At 45.8% G+C, this 25566-nt stretch overlaps 1 protein-coding gene across 1 annotated transcript in view; it reads right to left on the bottom strand.

Moving 5' to 3' along the window:
- TUBGCP5 (tubulin gamma complex component 5) overlaps positions 1-25566 on the bottom strand; it is a 326919-nt gene that overhangs the window by 67535 nt on the left and 233818 nt on the right. Inside the window, exons 15-16 of the mRNA XM_069204290.1 lie at positions 23402-23590; positions 555-737 (exon numbers count right to left, since the gene is read on the bottom strand). Coding sequence (XP_069060391.1) covers positions 555-737; positions 23402-23590 — 372 coding nt within the window. The remainder of the gene's footprint in view (positions 1-554; positions 738-23401; positions 23591-25566) is intronic.

Below are 25566 nucleotides of genomic sequence, written 5' to 3'. Positions count from 1 at the left end.
CTTCCCTATCAAATTAGAGGAACAAAAACATGTTGTAAGGAGCAGAAAATAAATTCATGCAAATTTGTGGCAATTTCACAAAGCATACAAATTGTATGGGGATACTAAGCCATCCTTCATCACTTATCTCTCCAATGGTTAAGTAAAGTTTTATGGCATTAAAGCTTGGGGGTCTATGAGATATGTGAACACCGACAGGAATAAAAGTAAATAATGCAAACCATGGCTGCTTAAATATTCAGTATCAAAAATGGTCTTGCTGCTGGTTGAGTAATTTCTGCAGCCGGACCAATTATTCATTTTTCACTCCGGAGAGAAAGGAAACGTGGTGGAAGAAGATCATTGCTGAAAAAGTAGGGCACAAATATGGCCATAGGAGGTTTGGTGATATGGGGTGAAATTAGAAGACAGCACTGACTAGGAATGGAGACTATTTATTCAAAGTTACATGAAATTGCAATAGACTTTACTGAAAAACAGGAATTATTTTTGTAGAAAATGAAAATGTCTAATAAATAAAAGAATGTATCATCATTGTTCATTCTGGAGCTTACCGTAAGCTGTCTTCTAAGTGACGGTGAGCAACTGCTTCCTGGAGTTCAACAATAAGAACTTGTGCGTCCTGCCATGGTTCATTGGCTCTTATTTTTTCAAAAATAGGCCTATAGAAGTCATACATGATATCTCCTGCTTCAAGCAAAAAGTAGTTTCTCATGGCCTGTAGGTACTCCACCAATCTAAACAAAAAGAAATACAAACATCAGATATAACTGCAATTTCTTTCTTTAGAAGTATAAAGAACTTTTGATTAAGACCACTAACTTGAGTACTATTTCACTGCATGCGTTGAGAGCAATGGAATGTACTCAAGAGTAGCACAGTGTGCGCCTACAACAATTTAAGATTGTATTGTGCTTTGTCCCAAATCAGGGGAATGGGAAACTGTAGTGTTTTTTTAAATTTTTGCTAAAAAGAGAAATACATGAAGCTGAGATAGTGATTTAAGAAAACTACTGAGGCTTGATAACGATAAACACAAGTTAAGGATTCCTAAAGAAAAGCTTTACTCTCTATGGGGATCTGGGTGTGTACCCAACTCCCAAATGAAAACGTCGCCATCTGAAAACTTGACCTATGAATATATATATATATTTTTTCCAACTTTATTTTTAATATTTTTTGATTGGTCACACAAATACAGCTTTGGTGAAAAAAACAGAAAAGACAAATGCATTTTGCTTTCAAAATATGTCGATACTCAGTCAAATTTTCACAAGCAAAGCCCACTATCAGTTGTTTCTGTGGGGAACACAAGGTATAAGCGATTCGCGCAAGTCTTCTTTCCTCTCACAAAGGCACGCGTTTGGTAATGCCCCTATCAGGGGTTCTGTATGAATCTGGAATTTAGTCAGTGAAAATAATGAAATGAGGTTGAGGCAGGTTGAAGTTATGGGAGAGATATGGAGGGAAGAGCTAAGGATGAGGGACAGAGGAGGGGGCAAAAGAGAGAGGATTGGGGGCATGGCCACACCAGTGAAGATGGCGTGTGCTCAGTAACTGAGCTCCGCACTCATGGCAGTACCATCCACTGTCTCCCGTCGCTCTCCAGGACCATTTGACCCGGGTTGCGCTATAGGGCTTTCATCCCAACAGCCATCCCGAGGACTGCTTTTCACATCTATGCATGGGGAGGAGCACTGGACGAACCCCGCAGGGCCTGACTGGAGCGAGGTGTAGCAGGCCATAGCAGAGATGAATCTGGCAGCGGCAGTGCCTGGGACGCTTGGAGCTAGTGACAGGGACCGGGAAGCTCCCCTGCACCAACTCCCAGCCACCCCCCCCCCCCACAGTGGCGGTAGCTCCATGTGAATAGAGGGAGAGAGGAAGGGGGGGTTGGGGAGGCAAACCTCCCGTGAGTGAAGGAGGGGGGGGGGGCATCAATCGGCAGCAGCTCATCAGAGGAGTGGTTGATCTGGGCCTGCATGTGTACAAAGGGACCTAAAAGACCCCCCCCCCCCCCCCCTTGATGACAACGGCCTCGTGGGAGGGGATGGAGAGCTCGAATAGCCTGTGAGTGAGAAGGGGAGCCACGATCGGCAACAGCAAAGCAGGCCCAGCGGAGGAGTGGTGGAGCTGGGCATGCACGTGTGCAAGGTGGTGTGGAGTCACGGAGGAGGGGCCTGTACATCTGAGAGCGAAGCAGCCCAGAGGGGCTGCGGAGCAGACGAACAGCTGGTGACCTCTGGTGGCCCTTCACACCCCCCTGCACTGATAACTGAGTTACTGGGCACCACCCTGGTGGTACTGTGCTCTACAGTTGGGACTGGTGCGGCTACGCTACGAACTATGTCCATGCGGAAGCGTGAGGCAGGATGACAGGAAGCTGCCTCCTCCCCTAGACACTGATTGCAGGCGAGCCCCCACCCCCAAAGTGGAATGGGCTTGGTGGCTGGCCCATGGCCAGGAGGAAGACTCCTTGGGGGTCGCCCTGCATTGTAGCTGGTGATTTGTGAATCTTCTGGGGCTTAGTGGGGGGCTGGCAACGACGGGGCCCTTGATTGGCTGGTGGGCTCGTGATCTTGCCCCATCGTGCAGAAAATACCTTTCACAGGGGTGTACCCCTGTGGTTCTGGACCGACCTGGATCCCCGGCGGCCTCCCCAGCCCTATTGGCGATTGAAGACTTGAAGTCTACTTTTAAGGGAAAGATGGGGGACTTAAGATGGATTTGGCAACCACTGACCAGGACCTCCGTAACACCACACAGTCAATGAAATGGAGTCCAGGGTGTTAAAGACTGACGATACGGTCAAGACATAGTGACCACCTTTCCACGCTGCAGCTGCAGTTGGAGGCCCGGGCCGAGGACAGGGAGGGGAGGTCCCAGAGGAACAACCTGTGTGTGGTGGGCATCCCACGGAGGGGGTGAGGGCGCGAAGTGCTCCACACTAACATAATTAATGTGGGGCTGATTATCCAGCTGGTGCCTGAAGGAGGATGTTTTGAATTGCTTTTCAGTGGAATGGGCCCTCAGGACCCTGCTGGCCCGACCCCCGGTGGGTGCCCTGCCACGACTGTCATTGTGCGTATCCTCAATTATACAGACAGGAACGCTGTGCTAAAGGCCGCACGGAAAACGGGCCAACTAACCTATCAGTCCAGTCTGGTGATGTTATTCCCAGACTGCACTTCGAAAGTACCACAACAGTGCTGCTTCTTTCAGGCAGCCAAGCAAAAACTGAGGGCGACGGGGAATCAAGTACAGGCTGCTCTTTCCGGCTCGAATGAAGGTCATGTTTCAAGGAAAATCCATCTCGCGGCCGCCCCCCCCTCCCCACTCTGGGAATGGGTGGAGGACAGGCTGCCACGACGCCAGGTGGATCCTCTGACCCCCCCAGGGGGCATAAAGACGGTGCTAGTGGGGGCGTCCAGAGACCTATGAGGGAATGGAGCACAGCCCTGAGCAGGCATCCTCAGCGCAGAGACAGCATGGCCTGCTCACTGGATCTGGATGGCTTCGGACCAGGAATCGCATGTGTTGTCGGAACAACCGCCAACGGTATCCAGCTCAGATGACTCGCCACAGGACGCATTGGTGGCTCTGTAATTGCTGGGTCGGTCCTGCCAACGAGTGATGCTCACCTAAACTACACTGCAGGGTTTTCGCTGCTGGTTTGCCTACACCATAAGTTGTTCTTTTGGTTGGGGTTGGCTTTCGTTGGGGAACATGGGGGGAATAAGAGACAGGTACTTAGTCCCTTAGTTGCATCACAGGTACTTTTAGGTCACGAAGTATAGAAAGGGTGTTGAGGGTGGGGTGTTGTTGGAGAACTGTAGTTGTGTATATTTCTTTTCAGGTACGGCCAAGGAGCGCATACACATATGGGTCCCATGTAGTCCTCCGATACGATATACAGCCACACCTGGGACATGATACACAACCCTAGCTCACTGGACACTAAGCAAGGCCACGTACCTGTGAATACATTGAAGTTCCTTTCATGGAACGTTAATGGGGTGATGGATAAATTCAAGAGAGGAGCCGTGATTAAGGCGGCTCTGCAAGCCAACACATGCATAGTAATGTACCAGGAGACATCTCATGGGTAACAGATGCCCAATTTTGGCCCACAGGGGATACAGCCAGGTATACCATCCTGGCTTCCACAGGGGCTCCAGGGGCACAGCAATTCTGGTTCGGAGTCACATTCTCTTTGTGGTCTCTAGAGTGTGGCACAAGTGTTGGGGCTGGTATGTGGCAGTGAGGGTCAATTTATGAGGAGACCCACTCTCTCTGATTAGTGTCTATGCCCCGCCATCTCTCAACTCATACTTCCTGGATAAGCTTGGGAGTTTTCTTAGAGAACTGACCAAGGCGCCCTGGGTAATGTGTGGTGGGAGGGAGATTTTACCAGGGTAAGGGACGCAGGTCTGGACCTCTCGATTGCGGCAGGTTTAGACCTCAGGTCTTCGATGCTATCAGCTCTGCGCGGAATTGGAATCTGACCAGTGTGTGGCGGTCCCACTACCCAAGGGAGAAGGGATACACCTTTCACTTCGGAGCACGTCACTCCTGTTCTTGCTTAGATTATTTCTTCCTGCTGCCGAGGTGAGCCACTACATATGTGATGTACGCATAATGGTCTGGGGTTTCTCGGACCACTCGCCAGTGGTGATGGAGTTGATATGGCGCAATGGGAAGAAAGGGGGGGTGGGGGGGGCGCCTAGATCGTTGTTATCTTCTGGAGGAAGAGTTTAGAGAACCGTGCCAGCAGGCCTGCCAGCAGTTTTCAAGAGGACAACAGGGGATCGGTCACCTCTAGCGGGACCCTGTGGGAGACTCAGAAGGCTACGGTGAGAGGATGTCTACTTAGCTACTCTTAGGGCCAGCGGGAGAGGGCCAGGCAGAGGGTCACGGATCTAAAAGACCGTACACTGACCTTAGAAAGTCAACACTTCATTACCCAACAGGAACCTCTCCTGCGATACTGTTGTATACCCAAATACTGCTCACGCGAACGGCGAGAGAAACGTGGCTAGCCAACTGCAGTAGAATCTATCAATGGGGGGGGGACAAGGTCAGCAAAACACTACACTGGCTGTGTGCTCCATGGAGGGGGGGAGCTCCAGTGGCCTACCTGCTAGCAGCAAACGGTTACCAGGTGACAGGGAGCAAACCCATTGCGGAAGTATTTGCCAATTACTACCACTCGCTATACAGTGCGGTCCCTAAGAAAACCCGCGAGGACTTAATTTGTGTCGGACTTACCGATGCCATGACTGACCATGAGGAAAGCGAGGCCTTCGAAGCAGACATCACTGGGGAGGGACTGCACGCGGCCCTGGCTCAGCACCAAGCGGGAAGGGCACAGGCCCAAATGGCTTCCCAGCTGAATTCTGGTGCCTAGTGTAGCCAATGATGGGCCCCTTCTACTGGAGACCTCCCGCAAGGCCATGGAGACAAGTAAATTCCCCTTCTATCTCTGGACCGCAGAGATCATAGTGTTGTCAAAACCAGGCACGAGGGGGGAGGGGGGATAGGTACAACCTGGAGGCCAATATATGGGCCAAAATGTTAACCATGTTTGATAAAGGTCATATCCTGTCTGGTACACCCGGACCAATCTGGGTTTATTCCCCACTGGGCGATTCAGCATAATATCCGGAGAGTTCACAACGCAATTGCTTTTTGTAAAGCTTATTAAGGCCACAGGGGCCTGTTGTGTATCGACTTTCGAAAGGCATTTGACTCAGTGGACTGGGCGTTCATGAATTCCCTCCTCTCCTGGGTGGAATTTGACATAAAAGTTCTCAGCTATGTACGCCCTCTGTACTTGGACCTGTTGGCTAGGATGCAGGTTGGAGCGCGGGGTCGGAGTGGTTTCTGGTGGCATGGGGCACCCATCAGGGTTGCCTCTTATTATTGTTGCTTTTCGCATTAGTGATCAAACCGCTGGCAGCCTGGGTGAGGGTTGACGCTCTTTATCGAGGCTTCCAATGGTCACAGAGGTTGGGAATAGAATTGCTCTCTATGCGGACGATGTCCTCCTGTTTCAGGATAACCCAGAGTCCACGGGTCCCAGAGCTCTCCAGATGTTGGCAGTCTTCTGCTCCTAATCTGGCCTACGGGTAAACTCCCATAAACCGGCGATTTATCCCATTGCTCCGAGCCCGATGGCTTTGACATGGGTAGTAGGATTCCTGATACTTCCCCTGAGATTTAAGTACTTAGGGGTATACATCATGGACAATGCGACCCGCTCCTTCAACCGAAACCTGGCACCCTAGTTGACAGGTCTTGGGCATGACATCAAGTTCTGGCTTGCTTACCTTTGTCCCTGCTGGGTCGTTCTGCAATTTTCAGGATGTTTTTCCTGCTGTGTCTCCTGTACCACTTGCAGAACCACCCATACTAGATTGTTAAAGCCTTCTTCACAAAGGGCAATGCATTTCTTAGACTGCTGCTCTAGGATGGGAGGTACGCCCTTTACACTGCCTTACATAAATGCTGTTAACCACTGTTCGATGGAGAAATTACCACCACAGACGTGCTCCTTTATTATTGGGCGGCCCACCTACTCGTCGTAAACAAGTGGTGGTTTGGTGGCTTTTGTGACCTGGCGTATGCGGCAATAGGTTGGATACTGCGAGAATAGGACCTTTCCCACTTGTGATATGGAGGGAGGCTCCCTGCGGCACTCCCACCAGCCACACAGTTGGTGCTCGAAATTTGGAGCAGTGCCATGAGGAGTATAGGATGGGCAGACCGACTCACTCTGGAGACACCTTTGTGGCAGGTGGTCGACTTCCACACATAACGACCCCTCTGGGGGTTTACCGCTTGGGATATTATAAGTATCTTCAGGCTGGGAGACATGCTCCATGTGGGGACATTGAAGTCTTCTCAGGACCTGTAAGAGGAATATGACTTGCATCAAAGTATTAAATTCTTCCGGTATTTGCAGCTCCACAACGCCCTTCTCCCAACCCTGCGGGCGGCGGAGGACATCCCAGAGTACTTCCTGATGGAGGCTAAGATCCTCCTTATGAATCTTAAAGAGCACAAACGATCAGAAATATATGAAATATTGCTTTGCGATCTCCTGGACCTGATGGAGGGGGTTACTGGGATGTGGGAGGGGGAGCGTGGCCCTTTGAGGACGAGGACTGGTGGGAGGCAGTGCAGGCCCCAAGGGAAATTGTCATAGCCTCACAGTTCCGCCTAATAAAAATAAAGTTTCTCCATAGGGTCTACCAAACTAGAGCCCAACTACACCACATGGGGTTGACTGCTACGGGGAACTGTCTACAGGGCTACAGGGCTACTTATCACACACATTCTTGCAGTGTCCGGCACTGTCCCGCTTCTGGGAGGGGGTGCTGCGATGGGCTATTTCCAGTGACCCCAAACTCATACTCCTTCACATAACGGATAACTTAGGGGACACACAATACCAGAAGGTGGTCCTCTGGCTGGTAATGGTGTTAGCTGAGAGGGACATTACCAAGGCCTGGAAAGCAGCTGAGGCACTGCCGGTGGAAGCACTGATCACTATATGGGGCTGGAATGTCCAATAAACCTGTCCAGGGGCTGCCCCCAGAAGCAGTTCAAGATTTGAAAGTACTGGGTGGATTATAGGGGGATACAACTAGAGCCATGTGCTAAAGGACCCAGGGCACTTTGGTGGGGGGAGGTCAAAAACACAGGGAGGGGGCACCACCTACAAGACACAATGAATAAGCGGGATGTGCACTGTTCTACATGGCCTGGGTGGTCAGTAACTTGTGCAGCTCCAGTGGACTTATGAAGGCCTGTGGTGGGACCAAGGCATTGGATGTTTGATGCTGTTTGGTACATTTCTTTGCTCCTGTGTTGTAAAATCAATAAAGGTAAAAAATAAAAAAAAGGAGGTTTGATTGTTCCATGGACAAGTGGGATGATGGAAGTGGGCAAGTTTGTTGGGTGGATACTTTGGTGGACAAGAACAGGGGCAGCAATGAACAGGAAGGGAGAGGGAGTCAAGGGTTGGGATTAGGTTAGGAGGACTCAGTGAAGATATGAGTGGATGGACTGTGCCATCACTTCCTTCAGTTGCTAATCTTTCTAATCCGTGGCCCTAAAAAGGGAGGAGGGGGATATGCTGGGCCAAGAGTTCAAAACTTTTTTTTTTTCTTAAACAATTTTATTTATTTTCTCGAAAAGTACATCATTTCATGTTGGAGAAAAGACAAAATAGCAGCACAAATTGCAATTTTTCTCACTCCCATACCGCAATCTCCTAGGCTTTTGTAAGCAACAACTCCATACTATTTCATTTTTGGAAGGGGTTGGGAATTCTTGCGTATTGGTTTGATTCTTGTTTTCGGTTTGCATTTTTGCCTCAATTCAATTCAAACTGGTAATTCTAGATATAGCGCATGGCTATCCCACCCATTGCTTATTGACCAAGAACAACTCCAAACTGCTAAAATGGACTCCAATCAAACTCATGCTTCAAACAGGTGGGTTTTAAGACATTTTCTAAAAACAGGTTCAGACTGCTGATTTCAGACGGAGGCAGGAAGGGAGTTCCATAGCTTGGGGTCAAGAATGCGAAGGACCAACCCCCAACTTCTTGCTCTTTTAACCTTTAGCACTGACAAGAGCCCCTGGTTGCTTAAACGAAGGGGCCTTCCTAGGACACAGGAGGTCAGTAGGTTCTGGATGAGAGTTGGACCTTTTTCCCTGGATGGCCCAGTAGGCAATACACATTGCTTTCAGTGGGAGCCAATGAAGGGTTCACAAGGCTTTTCAAACAGATTGGTGCTTTGGTATCTTGTAGAGGATTCTAGATGCAGCATTCTGGACTATTTGGAGGCAGTCTGTCACGTATTTTGGGCTCCCCAAATAGAGGGAGTTTCCATAGTCCAGGCGAGAACTTAGTCCCTGACCCACAATTCTTCTAGTAGGGAGCGGTAGAATATGTGGAAAGTTTCTAAGGGATCTAAGGTCACAAAACAGGAGCCCGCATGATTTTTGGATTGAGTTTCCATAGTTAATTTTCTCATCAATACAAAACAGTAGACTCTTGACTGCTGGAGCCAGGTTGGGTAGGTCTCATAATTGTTTGGCCCAACCCAGTTGCCACCATCTGGATTTGTTGTTCCCAATCACCAGAACCTCAGTTTTGTTGCCATTGAGTTTGATACTGCTCCTAAGTATCCATTCTTTGACTTCACTGAGGCAAGAATTCAGTTGGAGGGATGAGCCACTAGCCTATGGGGTCAAAGCAATAACAATTTGAGCGTCCTGTGCACGTGACACTAAGGCTGGGCCATGAGCTCGTACAATCTCTGCTAACAGCCGAACATACAAATAAAAGTGTGGGGATCAGCAATGAGCCCGGAGGGACCCCATAATGTAGATTGTGGATGGGGAAGTAACAGAAGCTTTAATTAACCTGAAAACTCCTGTACCCTTAAAAAGTTTTTAGCCACCTAATCGTGTCCCCAGAGATCCCTCCTTCCTGCATTCTCTGAACGAGGAGTGGGTGTGACACCGTGTCAAAGATAGCTGCTGAGTCTCCCCGATCTAAAATAGCACATATTTCCTGAGTTGCAGCCTGTGATGCCATCTCCGTGCTACTGCCCATTCTAAAACCATTCTGAATAGGGTGCAGAATACCACAACTTTCTAAGAAACTAGACCAGTGTTTATTTACATGCTTTTCTATAACCTTGCTAACGAATGGGAGCAAGGAACTAGGTCTATACCCTCTCTGCCAAGAGAGGGTTCCCTGTAGGCTTTTTTTAACAGTGGCTTTATTATCGCATGTTTCCAGGCTTGAGGAATACAGCAGGTTATCTGCGAATGATTGAGAATTTCCCATGAGGATGGTTAAAGGAATCTTTCCGCCTCTCACTAGGACATCGGGAGGGGCAGGATTCAGAGGGGATTCTGATTTGATACATTTTACGATAACTTCCACCTCTTCGAGGATCAGCAACGGAAACGCGGACAGGGTTGAGCCCTGCGATTGGTTTACTGAGGCCATACCTTTCTGTGGGCTGATGATGCCAACGTTAGGAGCCAACTGTATATTTTATTGACTTAATTAGTAAAAAAAAAAAAAAAAAAAAAGTGGCAAACCAGTCACACCGTTCCACTGACGGCAGGGAACCAGAAGAGCACGAAGGAAGGTTCATCAAATTCATTTACAATTTTAAATAGTTCCTTTGAGGCGTTCAGGGCTTTCTCTATCTTTACCTCAAAATGAGTAATTCTTGCTGCCTTTATCGCTCTTTAATAATCTTTCAAAGTTATCCTAGTGCTATTTTTGCTTTACCATTGTAATCTGTCTTCCACTCTCTGTCCCTCTTCTTTGCTTTCCTCTTTAACAATGTCAGCTTTGACATGTACCAGGGAGCTCTGTCCTTTGATGGCTTTACAAGGGATTCTTGGCTCTAAAAAGTCAGATAACCATTGTTCAAATTTGCATCATTCTCCTGTAACTCCCTTTAGAGTCAGCAATGACTCGGAGAGTGCATCTTGCCACTCCGTATCATTGAGCTTCAACCAAAGGCGTCTGACCTTTCAGATAGAAGGCTTCTTTACTGATGTTTCCAGATTTGCCAGACAAAAAGGAACTAAGTAATGATCAGACCATAAAATAGGTATTCGGTCTTCCGACTTTAGTTCATTAAAGTTTGTGAACACTGGATCTAGGAGATCCCCTCTGTTGTGTGGGGGAGATTACAATTTGATGAAATTGTAAAGCTTCAAGATTATGAATGTATCCCTTTACTGAAACATTCTCAGTTTGCTCACAATGTATATTTAAGTCGCCTGGTAAAGTTAGCTTTTTGGAGACTGCACTCTGCCAACAACTCTGGTAAGACCGCTGTGTATTGGGAAGAGGAAGCAGGGGGCGGTACATTACTTTTCCTGAGAAAGTAAAAGAAGGGGTAAACTTGAGGGAAAACTGGAGGCTTTTGAAGGCAGTGAAAGCCATAGGTGTAAAAATTAGGAGTGTGTTCACTTTTACAGATAATGACAACCCACGCCAACTCTGCTCCCTATCCTTGCTGGCTATTGTGTAGCCCCATGATCATTATTTAGCCACGTTTCTGTTAGAAACAGCATTCAGTCTCTTCTCCTCAAGGAATATGAAAACCTTGGTGCTGTGCTTCAGGAGGGATCTACAATTTAAGAGCTACATCTGCTTCTTTTGGAAGAGGCATGATTCTTCAGAAAGTATAGTACTACTTGTCGATGTACTTAGGTAGTCCGTCTTCCAATTGCAGTTGGTGCAGGGAATATCTAGCTGAGGTAATGCTTTCCTACATTTATTTATCATATGTCTCTTATTTTGATGTAATTTACCTGAGGTACCGGTTATAGACATTTTTAACCTGGACAGTTTCTGACCATAGGTCCTGTCCGGACGTGGACGGGCACAGACAGGCTTGCCTTTGGCAGTCAGGTGTTCTGGGTCTAAAGTTACTGTAATTCAGTATTGGTGTGTTTAAAAATCTTATTGTGGGCCTCCAAATATTATGTCTAGCACCTCATCCAGGGTGTCAGCAGCCACCTCCCCTTTTTTATTTACTTTGTATGGACGATGTTGCACAGAGTCAGGAAAAAGTTTGACTCTGTAAAGCAACGCAACGTTAGATAGGTCCCAAGGGAGAAACCTCTTGGCTTTGCAAATGCTTTGTTATTTTCATTCTGTTATTTGTAGCCCTTTTTTACCCCAGTACATTTTACTGATCTTATAAAGGGAGTAAAAAAAGGCATAGCGGTACCTATGCCAACAGAAAAAGAAACACACTGAAATCACTATTAATATGCCCATATTGCTTACATTTGCAAAGGGTAACAATCCTCAACTGCTACTTATATCAGTGCAACGCAGGGATAGTACCATCTTATTTTTAACCACCCCTCCCCCAACTTCAGTTCCCCCTCTCAAACCTAGTACACCGACCCACACCCTTGATATTTCACGTAATGTCCCCCCCCCTTTTTTTTTTTTCACCATTTGCAGAGACAAAGCTTCTTTGGTCAAACACAATCCGTTTCAAATAGTCCCTGTGCTCTTAATTTAGGTGGGTAGTCTCTCACTAGAGGAAGTGAGGTAAAGTGGCGTATCATGGCATCCCATATTTTCCCAAATATTTTGGATGCCTGTTGTATATCATGTGTGAGTTTTCAAGTGCTATGGTTCACCTCATAACTATTCCTTTTACCCCTTTACTTAATTAAGATTACAAATTTCAGAATGCAAAGAAAAATCTAGCGTACATTAGCAGCTTACATCACCTGGGAAACTTAAGAGCTCTGCAGAAACAGTAATCCCCCACCCCCCCTCCAAAAAACACTAAAAAAAGGTGTGTTTGGGGGGGGGGGGGGAAGAGAGAGAGAGAGAGAGAGAGAGAGAGAGAGAGAGAGGAGAGAGAGAGAGAGACAGAGAGAGGAGAGAGAGAGAGAGACAACGACCTGAAGACAATGGAAACCCATCACTCTTGCCTTCTCTAGCGGAGTTCTGAATCTGCCACACCAAGAACTAATATAGCCATAGTACAGTATTACCACACTCTCGTGGCCCAGTCCATGGCAATAAGAATGAGCTGAACCTCGTATGTCCTCCTCAGAACTTGAGGCATGAGAGCTAGACCTGGAAGTTCATACAAAAGTCCTCCCTTCCATTCCAGCCAGAGTATGTCTTCTAATGAGGCCCTTGGAGAAAATGTCAACATGCAGAATTGTTGACATTGAATGTTTGATGGTGGCAAGTAGATCAAGCCAGTGCGTACCCACTGTTATAAGATGCCCTACACCAACTCAGGATGAAGATGCCACTCATGATTCTGCCAGGCGATGCCTCCTCAGTTCATTAGGTCTGGTATTTTGAGATCTCACCATGTGGTTGGCTGCAAGGAAGATGTTCTGCTGGTCTAGCCCACTCCAGAGGCATAGTGCCTACTGACACAGAATGCAGGACCCCACTTGGCCCCGCTATGATGGTCGTGTTGTCTGTGAGACCCTGCACAAGCCTTATTATGATAAATGGCAGAAAGGATTTCAACGCCAGATGGATCACCCAAAGTTGCAGAGGATTGATATGGAACTATTTCTGCTGGGGACCAGACACCTCTGACACAACCTTTCCCAAACCAACAATGATCCGCCTGTTGCCACCATGAAATTTCAGGAGAGTGGTTCTCCGCAGGTCAGGTTGGGGTTTGTCTGCAACCACAGAAGATCATAAGCAATCTCCTGTGAGATCAGGATGGAGTGGGAGTGGCATCCTGTTATGATGTAAATGTAATCTGGAATGGAGAGCGTTCACCATTCCAGAGGTGGCAGTTGGCGAGCAACCTCTGGGATGGTCGGACGCCAGGTTGTGTTTCTCTGAATAAACCACTTACTTGGATTATTAGCTGTCATCGGAGTCATTTCCTCAACAGATCCCATGTGCTGGGCCCAATGGGACCAGAGGGTCCAGTGCAGGACCCACATATGCCACCTAGCATTTGGGGTGACAAGGATGCAAAAGGCCAGGAGACCAAGAAGGCTTGGTCCTGCTGTTTTGGAGAAAAGGCCTAAAAAGCCACCATGTCCAGAACTGCCCCAATTTGAGCGGAGCTTTGGTGGGACTTTAGGTCAATAACGGTGAAAGTCAATGATGTCAGAAGTTCGGTTGTTATCCGGTGGTAACTGATGGCTGACTGTGGCAAGGCTGTCTTTTGCAGCCAGTTGTCGAGGTACAGGAATATGTCTACTATTGACCTCCAAAGATGGGCAGCGACCACTACTATCACTTTTATGAACACCGAAAGGCTGCGGTAACGCTGAAGGGGAGCACAGCTAATGGGAAGTGTTCCTATCTCACCTAAAACAACAGATAACTGTGGGACTTCAGGACGGGTGCAGGAACATAAGAATCCTGCCATCCAAGAACACCATTCACTCCTCTAGGTGTAAAACTGACAAGATTTGAGCCAGAGGGAGCAATACGACGCTGTTTCTACTCATAAAGACCTTTAGGGTGGAGATGTCTAAAAGGACCTGAGGACTCTGTCCTTCTTCAGATGAGGAAGTGACACCATTAGCATCCTTCCTTTTCTCTCAGAGTCCAGCACCTATTTGATGGCACCTTTGGACAACACAAAGCGGACTTCCTTCATCAGCGCCCTGAGACCCTAACGGGTGAGGAGCTGCGCTTTATAAACTGATTGATTGATCAGAACTGCAGAGTGTGCCTCAAAAAGGCACTCCTCTGTGGGAGGCAGGTAGGTTGGTGAGGAAATAAATGGCAGGCCATAGCCCATTTGAACAATCTGTAAGATCAACTTGTCCAACACAATGGATCTCCACTGTGGAGGAAATACCACATTCTACTTCCAACGAGCTAGGCATGCGCTTGACAGGGCAAACTAAAGAGTCTTGCTGGCCTGGAAGGAAAAATTAGAGTAGTGCCGTCCCTTCTGGACTGAACTGTTAAAGATGATGCCATATTAACGGCCTTGAAATGACTTAGTTGGTTGCTGTAGTACAGGTTGGAAGCGCAGGCATTATCTATAAGCTAGTCTCCTTGAATATCATCTGAAATTTCTCTACTGGTGGGGAAATTGCTTAGCTGACATCAACTGCCCCAAATATCAAAACGTGCCACAACTATCCTGGAATCACTAGTGCAGAATCAGCTTCCTCTCCAAATAGGCTGGAGCTGTTAAAGGGCAGGTCTATCAAGGGTTCTTGCATGTCTCCAGAAACAGCATTGGCCCTAGACTTCCAACTGGAAACACTAGTGGCTCTGTAGGACCCAAGGGCATGGGCCAAAGGGTGCCAGAAGCACACCAAAGATCTGCAGCTTTGGCCTCTTTGAAGAACATTATTGCTACAGATTCCACAACAGCCCTGATGATTCACTACTCTCCTGGACCAATTGTGGGATTGATTCGAATGCACGAAACCCTGAAGGAGGTTGATCTTTATATTGACACATTTACAACTTCTTGCTAGACAGTGAGTGGCATGATGGGGTTGAGGCTGCTTGGTTTTCTTGTGCTTGTTTAGATTTCGATTTGGACTTACCTAATGACTTCAAGCGGGAAGCTGATGTTTCCCAGGTAGAGGCTCAAGATCAGCAAAGTTATTGGACGTGCAATTTGGAGTAGGACCTAAGACTTGGTGCAATGTCTTCTTGTGCTTAACAACAGATTTTCGCCTCTCAAGTCCCAATTAACCTTAGGATGTATGAGTGCATACTTGTCACACAACTTCATGATTGGAGCCCATAAACAAACACAGAGTCACCTTGTGCAGGATCATGTCCGACATTTGCTTCCTGCAGACTTGGCACAATTTGAATTCTGCCCTTTTTTGGAGAGGACATCGTTCCTTGGCTCATTATATAAGGTTTGTTGGAGTTGTGGGAAGATCAAAAACGTTAGGAGCAGAGTTCTAGATCTGAGTCGACAGGGCAAAAAAAAGGAATTGACATCAGTGTTCAAGGATGGCGCTTATCTACAGGTCTGCTTTGTCAATCCCAGGGTGTTACAGTAGCCACACAGCACCACTTGCTGGAGTGCAGGAGCACTGCTGAAGAATTCTCAGGGTCCAGACAGATGCCTAGAAATATTCTAAAGTGAGAAATCTTCAGTCAGAAGGGACCATCAAAACAGGCTTTGTAGGTAACTTCACACACCAAAGCCAAAGCAGAACTCAACTAAGAAAGTCTGATATAAGTGGTTCTTCTAGGTGCATGGGTGGAGTTTAATTAATCACAGTCAGAAGATTAAAGAGGCCTAAGCCCAACCATCATGCCAATAGCCGTGTATCCCATTCTAAGGCAGTGTTAAAAGTTACCTAGAGCAAGGCTCTTATCAACCTATTCGCTGATCTCCCTACCGAATAACAACTCAGAGGGGCCCTAAAATGTTGCTAGAAAAGATCTGGCTATGACAGATGTAGCCTGGTAAATTGCTAAAGAACACGAGACACAGCAATCCCAAAAGGAAGAGTAAACTTTAAAATATCTCCTGCCATACAGTTTAAGGCCCATTCACGTTTTGTGATACTCAACACTCTGGGGGAGAATGGCAGTTGTTTTCCAGGGCATCTGAGGTATCTGGAGTTTACTGCTGGGCACCCTCTGATTTAAGAGTATTTCAGACCAAAAATTGCCTAGTGCAGTATGTCATGATGAGCTCAATCTATAAGCAGTGGAATGCACTTCAAAAAGTAAGTCCAGTGTCAACAGTAGATTTAAACAAATGCTCGAATGCAAAGTTTTGGTGTGCGACACTGGTGCATGTTCTGTCCTGGTCATGCATATTACATTATAAACAAGCTGGTCCTCAGACCCAGGATACACAGCCCTCAGGAAAAAGCCAACACAATCAACAACGAGTCCAGTTTAGTCCAGATCTTCAATTTTTAATCAGTTAATTGCTGCAGTGTTTCCAAAAATCAAACAGAGGCACTGTGATTAAAATGTTCAAATGTATGAGAAGTTCCAATCCAGGAATAATTCTGCAACATGTTGAAATTCACAATAAGTCGTAAGTGACATGATGAGGGAAACGCAATTCATTTCGGGCTGAGCCCTTTTTCAGGGGTAACTATAATGTAAACAGGTCGCACCAGCAACCTGCAAGAATGAGTGTTCGGGTTATGTTTTTCAGTGTGATTTGGCAATGGTTTTTGTGTTAGCATTTATTAAACAGCAAGTTACACACCTGGTATTTGCATATATGAATGTTTAACTATTGATGCTTTACAGTTATGTGGATATCTTAGGTTGCTGATGTGACTTTTTTTGGCACCAGAGGACCAGCATACTCAGACACACTTCAGGGTCAACAGTATCCCAGCGGCCCTTCAGATTACTCACCTGCTGTTGACTAGTTACCTGCTTTATAAAAAAAAAAAATCTTACCTTTTGTCAGTTTGTCTTTCCCAGCCAGACTTTTCCCATCCTGGTCTTCGTCTTGGGCTCTAGAGTTGTTTTTGCAGTACACAGAGGGCTAGTTACAGAGTAACATCTTGCACCAGGTAAGTCCAAATCTGTGTTATTTGCGTGTCTTAATTCCCCCTTTTGTGTGAACCCTTAGTAACTCATGTTCTCATACCCCTGAAGGGAGACTTTTTGATCTGATGCTGTGCCTAATGAAGTCTTCCGAACACCAACCTGAAAGAGTGTCCCTCTCCCTCTTCTCACACTCTTTTCCCTGTAGTGTGGGACTTCATTACCATCGTGACCTAAATCAAGAGGGTTATTTCACCCTTAATTGTAGGCAGAATGATTGGCCTTGACATTCTCACGTTAACAGTACTGTCCTGTGACAACTGCTCCGTTGACAACTCTTGACAACATTTGTCTCTAGTGTAGGTTAACAAGTGTGCATCTATGCTCAGGTTGGTACCACCAAGATGAATTTGCATGGTTCTTTATTCAGAGTACTCTGTGAATGACGGTAATCAGAGTAAATGCATATGAAAATATGTTGGACCAAGCAACAAAACAGTCTCTTAATGGATCCCTAAGCAGCCCTTTGCATTCAGTGAAGGCATGATACGATCTAGCACAGGGCTTTGGCACCTTTAAAAAATATCAGCTGGAGGTGCCTACAGTCTGTCTCTCAAGCATTTGCCAGGATGATGGTGTCCAGTATGTCTCAGTGCCATAGTGTGTGTGCTCCTTTTGAAGCCAAATATTTTGTGTACTTAAGATATAGTATTACAACCATTGATTACAGAACATCTCAGTGGACTTGCACAATTTAGAAACCAAGAAGAATATGTTATGCAGTATACAACAACATGCAGAGGTTGTATTTCACTTGAAAGAAGTGGTGGTCTTGCACCTCCTTGGTTTGAAATTTAAAATTGCGTGGTCAAGTTGTCCTTCTTTACTAGGACCTAAGACTTTCTTTGACAGTCTAACTTCCCTGAGCTGTGACAGATTTATAAAATGCTTGACCTGTTGTGGGGACCAGTGAGTGCTCATGGCAAGTGGTAGTGAGGGTATCCCTTCTACCTTACATTGAATCATCTATCATTAGGAAATAGAAAATATGTCTTGTATCTTCATTATATTGTCCTCGACTTCCACCACTTAAGTGATTAGTGTGTTGCTTTTGCACCCGTACAAGGGTTTCCCAAGGCCTGAAAAGCTTTATCTCTATCGTTTGTATTGTGAGTAGAGCTTTGTACTTCAGTCCTCTGATGCTGGGTTGAATCTGGATTGATGTTACCAATGTTCCATTTTCCTGTGATGAACAGTCGTTCATTTCTGATGTTATTAGCCTAACACCCGGGAAGAACATTCGCTTGACAGAATTTTTCAAATTCATAGAATATTCAAGACACTGTATACATTTATAACAGCCTATTTATCCATTCACATTATATTTACTCAGATCACTTACAATATGTCCTGTCCTGCAGTATGCCAAACCATCTTGCAATAGTCGTTTCTTGTACAGGTGACAAAGTAAACTGTTTTACATCTCCATAATTCAGCATTGCCATTTGTAGAAAACATCATCAACTGTGATCATACAAGTTTGGCTACTTTCTTATCAGGATAAGCCTTGGCACTGGCTAAAACATTATATTACATTTCAATCCAATAGAGCTATCAGATAGGGTGTATACCTCCTTTTATGTGAAATTTCTCCCAGTGAGTAGTGATTCTCTCATTGGATAGTATTTCTTTTTAGAGTAGATGTACGGGTCTTCAATTGATATAAATTGTTGACGTTTTAGATAAGTAACGTCCCAGTATCTTTTGGGGATTTATACATAGTTTCTTTCTTTCCTTTTATTTCAGTGCAATTCTTAAATAGTTCTTTCATAATCTATAATCTTGTGGCGTGGGCACCTTACGTTAAAAAAATTAAAGAACTATTTGGGAGCACCACCATGAAAATGGGCATAAATTATTAAACTTCAGGCTCCCCATGTTCATTCGTGTCACATTAGGTCTCCCTTTATCGGGCGGGAGATGTATAATTGCAGAATGTATCCTGGGAATATTGCTGACCCATAACTGGAAACCCAGGTGCCTGGTGCTGTGATGAAGTGGGTGGCTATTGCCAGTGCATTAAGGGAGTATCTGGTGGCAGAAATCGGTCGCAAGAATATTGCACCATATCCTTTAACTGGTACTTGCTATGTTGGTCTCTCTTCAAATGCTGGAAATTTCACCTTCTGCTTTCCTGTGAATGTCAGTGCCTCCTACAGTAAATCTGCCCTGTTTATCTACATCTTTGGGTAGAAATGTACATTCAGAGTGTGAGGTTGTGTTCCATCAGCTCCTTTAGCCTCAGGTTCACCACTGATAAACATTGGGTGAACAGTGTCATCACTGCCATCTTCACCTTCATCTTTCTATTCATCAGCATATCCTTCACTCTCCTGACAGAAAATGATGCGCTGAGTATTAAAGCTATAATAAACACAGGTATTTGAGACACAGAGTGGTGATAGCAGGAGGGTTGCCATAACTGGGATATCAAGAACTGTCAGGGTTGATATCATTAGTAGTTGAAGTAGCCCATGTAGTCTGTGTTGGATTAGTCAGAGAACTATAATTGATACTGTCCACTGTGAACATCTCTTTACCATCAAAAATTATTACACAGTCTATGACTGATAACACTAAACTAGGTCTTCCTTGATGGCTGTGCAGGCAACAGAGTTGTCAACGGGGACTGATGGTATAAGCCCAGATTTCTAAGATTGCAAAACTTAATTATCAGGCAAATGAGAAGTCTATTCATTAACAGCAAGAATAGTGGGTTTTAAGGGACAAAGTAAGACAAATCTCTTCAGACAATGCCAGAGTTTTATCTTTGGCTCACACAAGTTCTACCGCCTTTTCTTTGCAGACTTTGAAGTGGTCAGGACTGACCAATGTAGGGTGCACCACTGTCCTCTTCCCCACTGATTACTGAGCATTCCGGGTCTTTGAATGAATCTCCACTGCCTGTCACATTAAGCACAAACCCTGTGTGCCAATTAATTGTGCTTGAACCAGATGTCTTACTTCCACTTGCTTAGCGTTTTTATCTTTTGAAACTTTAGACAGAAATAGTAGCGCCAGGTGGTGGGCATTTTGAAAGCAAGGACTGGGTACCCAAGTTTAGAGTCCTGTTTCTTGCTTCTTCTGGTTTGTGCATACCATTAGGCTGCTGGTCATGAACTGTAGGACCAAGCAAAAACAACAAGTGATGGACGGAATGCTGAACATTGTCAAACATTCACCCCCAGTCATAGATCTGGGTTTAATCCATCGTTCTTTTGCTCACCATGCCACCCCAGTTTGGACCCAGCCATATGCAAATCAGTCTTGACCCTGTTCCTCATGGGAACAGTCCAGACCGAACTGCCAAGCCAGGTCCTCACTGGACCGGAAACAAGCATCCTGGGACCGGTTTCGGGGTTTCACCCCTCATCAGCCAGGCTAGCTTGAATCCAGTGGCATGGGAAGCACGGGACCCACGTCTGGGCATACCCTTCCCACTTAGGGCGACAAAGCAAAAACAACAAGTGATGGACGGAATGCTGAACATTGTCAAACACTCACCCCCAGTCATAGATCTGGGTTTAATCCATCGTTCTTTTGCTCACCATGCCACCCCAGTTTGGACCCAGCCATATGCAAATCAGTCTTGACCCTGTTCCTCATGGGAACAGTCCAGACCGAACTGCCAAGCCAGGTCCTCACTGGACCGGAAACAAGCATCCTGGGACCGGTTTCGGGGTTTCACCCCTCATCAGCCAGGCTAGCTTGAATCCAGTGGCATGGGAAGCACGGGACCCACGTCTGGGCATACCCTTCCCACTTAGGGCGACAAAGCAAAAACAACAAGTGATGGACGGAATGCTGAACATTGTCAAACACTCACCCCCAGTCATAGATCTGGGTTTAATCCATCGTTCTTTTGCTCACCATGCCACCCCAGTTTGGACCCAGCCATATGCAAATCAGTCTTGACCCTGTTCCTCATGGGAACAGTCCAGACCGAACTGCCAAGCCAGGTCCTCACTGGACCGGAAACAAGCATCCTGGGACCGGTTTCGGGGTTTCACCCCTCATCAGCCAGGCTAGCTTGAATCCAGTGGCATGGGAAGCACGGGACCCACGTCTGGGCATACCCTTCCCACTTAGGGCGACAAAGCAAAAACAACAAGTGATGGACGGAATGCTGAACATTGTCAAACACTCACCCCCAGTCATAGATCTGGGTTTAATCCATCGTTCTTTTGCTCACCATGCCACCCCAGTTTGGACCCAGCCATATGCAAATCAGTCTTGACCCTGTTCCTCATGGGAACAGTCCAGACCGAACTGCCAAGCCAGGTCCTCACTGGACCGGAAACAAGCATCCTGGGACCGGTTTCGGGGTTTCACCCCTCATCAGCCAGGCAAGCTTGAATCCAGTGGCATGGGAAGCACGGGACCCACGTCTGGGCATACCCTTCCCACTTAGGGCGACAAAGCAAAAACAACAAGTGATGGACGGAATGCTGAACATTGTCAAACACTCACCCCCAGTCATAGATCTGGGTTTAATCCATCGTTCTTTTGCTCACCATGCCACCCCAGTTTGGACCCAGCCATATGCAAATCAGTCTTGACCCTGTTCCTCATGGGAACAGTCCAGACCGAACTGCCAAGCCAGGTCCTCACTGGACCGGAAACAAGCATCCTGGGACCGGTTTCGGGGTTTCACCCCTCATCAGCCAGGCTAGCTTGAATCCAGTGGCATGGGAAGCACGGGACCCACGTCTGGGCATACCCTTCCCACTTAGGGCGACAAAGCAAAAACAACAAGTGATGGACGGAATGCTGAACATTGTCAAACACTCACCCCCAGTCATAGATCTGGGTTTAATCCATCGTTCTTTTGCTCACCATGCCACCCCAGTTTGGACCCAGCCATATGCAAATCAGTCTTGACCCTGTTCCTCATGGGAACAGTCCAGACCGAACTGCCAAGCCAGGTCCTCACTGGACCGGAAACAAGCATCCTGGGACCGGTTTCGGGGTTTCACCCCTCATCAGCCAGGCTAGCTTGAATCCAGTGGCATGGGAAGCACGGGACCCACGTCTGGGCATACCCTTCCCACTTAGGGCGACAAAGCAAAAACAACAAGTGATGGACGGAATGCTGAACATTGTCAAACACTCACCCCCAGTCGTGAACTGTAGGACCAACAGTAAATCACTTGGGAAAACAACTATAGTTGACAGACACCTTTATCCGTATAACAAGCCTTGAGCATTCATTGGAAAAGCATACCCTGGTTTCCTATGAAAGATTTGGCAATCACATTCAGAGCTGGGGCCAACACGTTAAAGCCTGCAACAAGCCCAGCCAGGGCCTAAAGGCATGGTAGTGCTAGAGATTTATCTCTTGCTTGTGGCACTTGAAGACAATGTGCTGACCTTGAATGTTAACCTGATGAAAGGCCGGCACAAACAATCCTTCCAGATTATTAGGGTAACAAGAATAAGATGTTGTAATTGTTCACTGTTATGTGTGATGTAGTTAGTACTATGTTGAACGCAGTTGTTCCTTTCAGAAACTCAGTCCCCCTCGCTACCTCCCCACCAACCCCATTCAACACCCAGTATAAGGCCTGTTTCTGAACTCATCGCAAATTCCACAGACAGGATATCCTCTACTGTACTGGTAAAAATTCATCAAAAGCATATCAGAAGGTCACTCAGCGTCTCACCATATCTATCAGGATCTACTCTCTGGACACCATACCCTAACCATGCCGCCTTGCACTGAGGTATTTTGCTTTGCGTTTCTCAAGGCTCATGCATCAGAGAAAGGCTGGCAAGATGTTGTACTCTTCTGTTGGGTAAGCATTCTGGTCTAATTCTTGATAGAAGCAGGTATGGCGGGGTGCACTTCTGGCTCACTCCTCACCTGATGAGACAGGCAACCCTAGGGAACAAATCTGTTGAATAACAGCAAAATCCTGAAGTGAAAAGCAGGGCACTGATGATTCCATGTCACCTCCTTATGCCCCCATGCAGTAGCTATTCAGAGCTAATTAAGCCTCTGTGGAGAGCGGAGCTTAAGGTCTCTTCACCACAATGGACCAAATTTGAGCCATGTAATGATGCTGAGAAACTGCATATAGTGCACAACTAAAATAAAGCTAAGTGAGTTTACAGAAATATTGCTGGCTGATTGACTACTGAAGATTTCCAGTCTGATGGCTAGAAATAAGGCATGTGATTCTATTTAAGATTCAGTCCACGGTGCAAAGATGCAACAAAAATTCAATGTACTCAATTTCTTCGAATTTTACTTACCACTTCAGTACTTCAAAAATTAACAGGTTGTCAAAAAGAAGCAATACTTTTAAGCTGACAATTCACTCTTACCGATAATCTTTCTTCAACGTCTCCATGAGCTTTCCACAGCACTCTAGATATTGCTTGTCAATGTGGGGATACAAGCACGACCTCAGAGTCAATTCAAAGGTTTGGCATGTAACAGATTCTGAGGATCTATCAACACTTATATCCTCACATGTAAACTTCTCATGAAAATCGCTTTGTTCCAAATACAACCTACAAAAAGAAAGAACATGTGCGCATTTTTATGTTTCTTCACAATCCCTTTTTGCTGATATCCAAACATCACAATTTTTTCAAAACCTATCCTCACACAGTAGATACAAATCTTACAGAATGTTTAGAGCAAGCTACTGTCAGACGTTTAGCCTGAACCTTCGAGGGACAATAGATAATAATTACTCGGATATTATCAACCCTGTGATGGGGCCTAGTCTTGTGTGCTTGAACTGGAAATGGCCAGATGACAAGCTTTAAATGGAAGAAACAGAGACCACAGACAGCAAGAACTCTAAGATGTAAATAACGTATACCTAAATGAATGTTAAAAACCACTAGTGTCTCAATATCTTTCCAACGAGCATTCATTATCATCATTAGTGAGGTGCTGTCCAAAAAGAATTCAAGCTGATTTAATTACCTTAAGAGCAAGTGGCAAATTAGAGCCAGTACATATAGGTACAAAATGGTTTATTTGGCATCAGGACATGAGGAGATGAGGGAATGATAATCCTGAATAGGAGTAGGATTGTGAGATGATTGTAACGGATTATATAGAAACAGATAAAGTTTCACAAAAACAAGAAACACCAGAACAGTATGTGGAAGCATAGAAAATGTCTTCAGCAGGAAAACACAATAGCAACATTATCTGCATTTAATGTGAAAGAGGGAAAGCAAGATTGTGTATTTTGCTGACTTCTAATTATAACGTCAACCGCAACATGAAGAATTGGGTGAGGACACTTAAAGTTAGGAAGACAATTGTTACAGAATTCACTGAAAACTTATATGCCAAATTACAACCAAATTGAGTCTTAAGCAGCATTTTTAAAATGTATCTACTTCAGACGGATACACAAGGCTCAATGTTCTGTTTTAGAATATACTTAGAAATAAATGAAGAACTCAGAAAACTTTTCTTTATAAAATTGTGGCCAAGGAGGCATTCATCCAAACACTTTTTGGATGTGGCAACACCAGACAGTACTGTTGCCACTCAACCAGTTCATTCTAAGTAAATAAGCCTCACAATATTGGCATATTTATAACCACTGGTACATATCTGTACATCCAGAGGATTGCATAAGGCTTAAATTATATTCATAACTAAAAGGTAAGAAAAAAAAAATCCCAGCCTCTGTTGAATCTGGCCCTTTCTGCGGGGTCCTTCCGAGACCTTTTGCCTTTTCCCTCCATGTTTTGTTGAATTTGTTTTTGTTAGCTTTAGGATTCTGGGCACTTTACCACTGCTGATTAGTGCTAACGTGCAGTTGCTCTGTATTCTAAACTTTGTAACACTGGCTTATCCACAATTGACATATTTAATTTACTTGCAAGTCCCTAGTACATTCCACTATGTGTGCCGAGGGCCTGTACATTACACACTACTAGTGGGCCTGCTACCCTGCCGCCCTGATATGGCACTACGGCCAGAGCTGCTGACTTTGGAGCTGGGGATCCAGGTCTGAATCCCGGCATTGGGGCAAATCACTCAAACTCCCAGTGCCTAAAGACAGCGCCTGGATACCCTCACGGGTGATTAGCCTCCACTATACAAATCCAAGTATTATAATTATTATTATTCCACCCACTACAGTAACCTGTAAACACGCCTCAGGCCTGCCACTGCAAAGCCTGTGTAAGTAGTTTTTAAACTGTCATTTCGACCTGGTAAGTGTACACATTTGCCAGGCCCAAACCTTCCTTTTTATTACACATAAGTCACGCCTAAGGTAGGCCCCTAGGTAACCCGTTGTCCGTGAGCAGGGCAACCCCTTGTGGAGGCAATTATTTTATTAATTAATAGTTGTATGTTACATATAGATCGATATATAGATATATCTATAGATATGTATATCTATAGAGATATATAGATATGAGAGAGAGAGATCACTTTTGTCAATGTCTGTGTGGTTTTCCTGGGGGCTACTATAGACCCCCAGGCAAACCACGCCAACATATAAAGAGAG

This window comes from Pleurodeles waltl, chromosome 8 (genome assembly GCF_031143425.1).
Source record: "Pleurodeles waltl isolate 20211129_DDA chromosome 8, aPleWal1.hap1.20221129, whole genome shotgun sequence".
NCBI lineage: Eukaryota > Metazoa > Chordata > Amphibia > Caudata > Salamandridae > Pleurodeles > Pleurodeles waltl.
The sequence above is the reverse complement of the archived record's forward strand: the minus strand, read 5'-3'. Positions and strand labels throughout refer to the sequence as shown.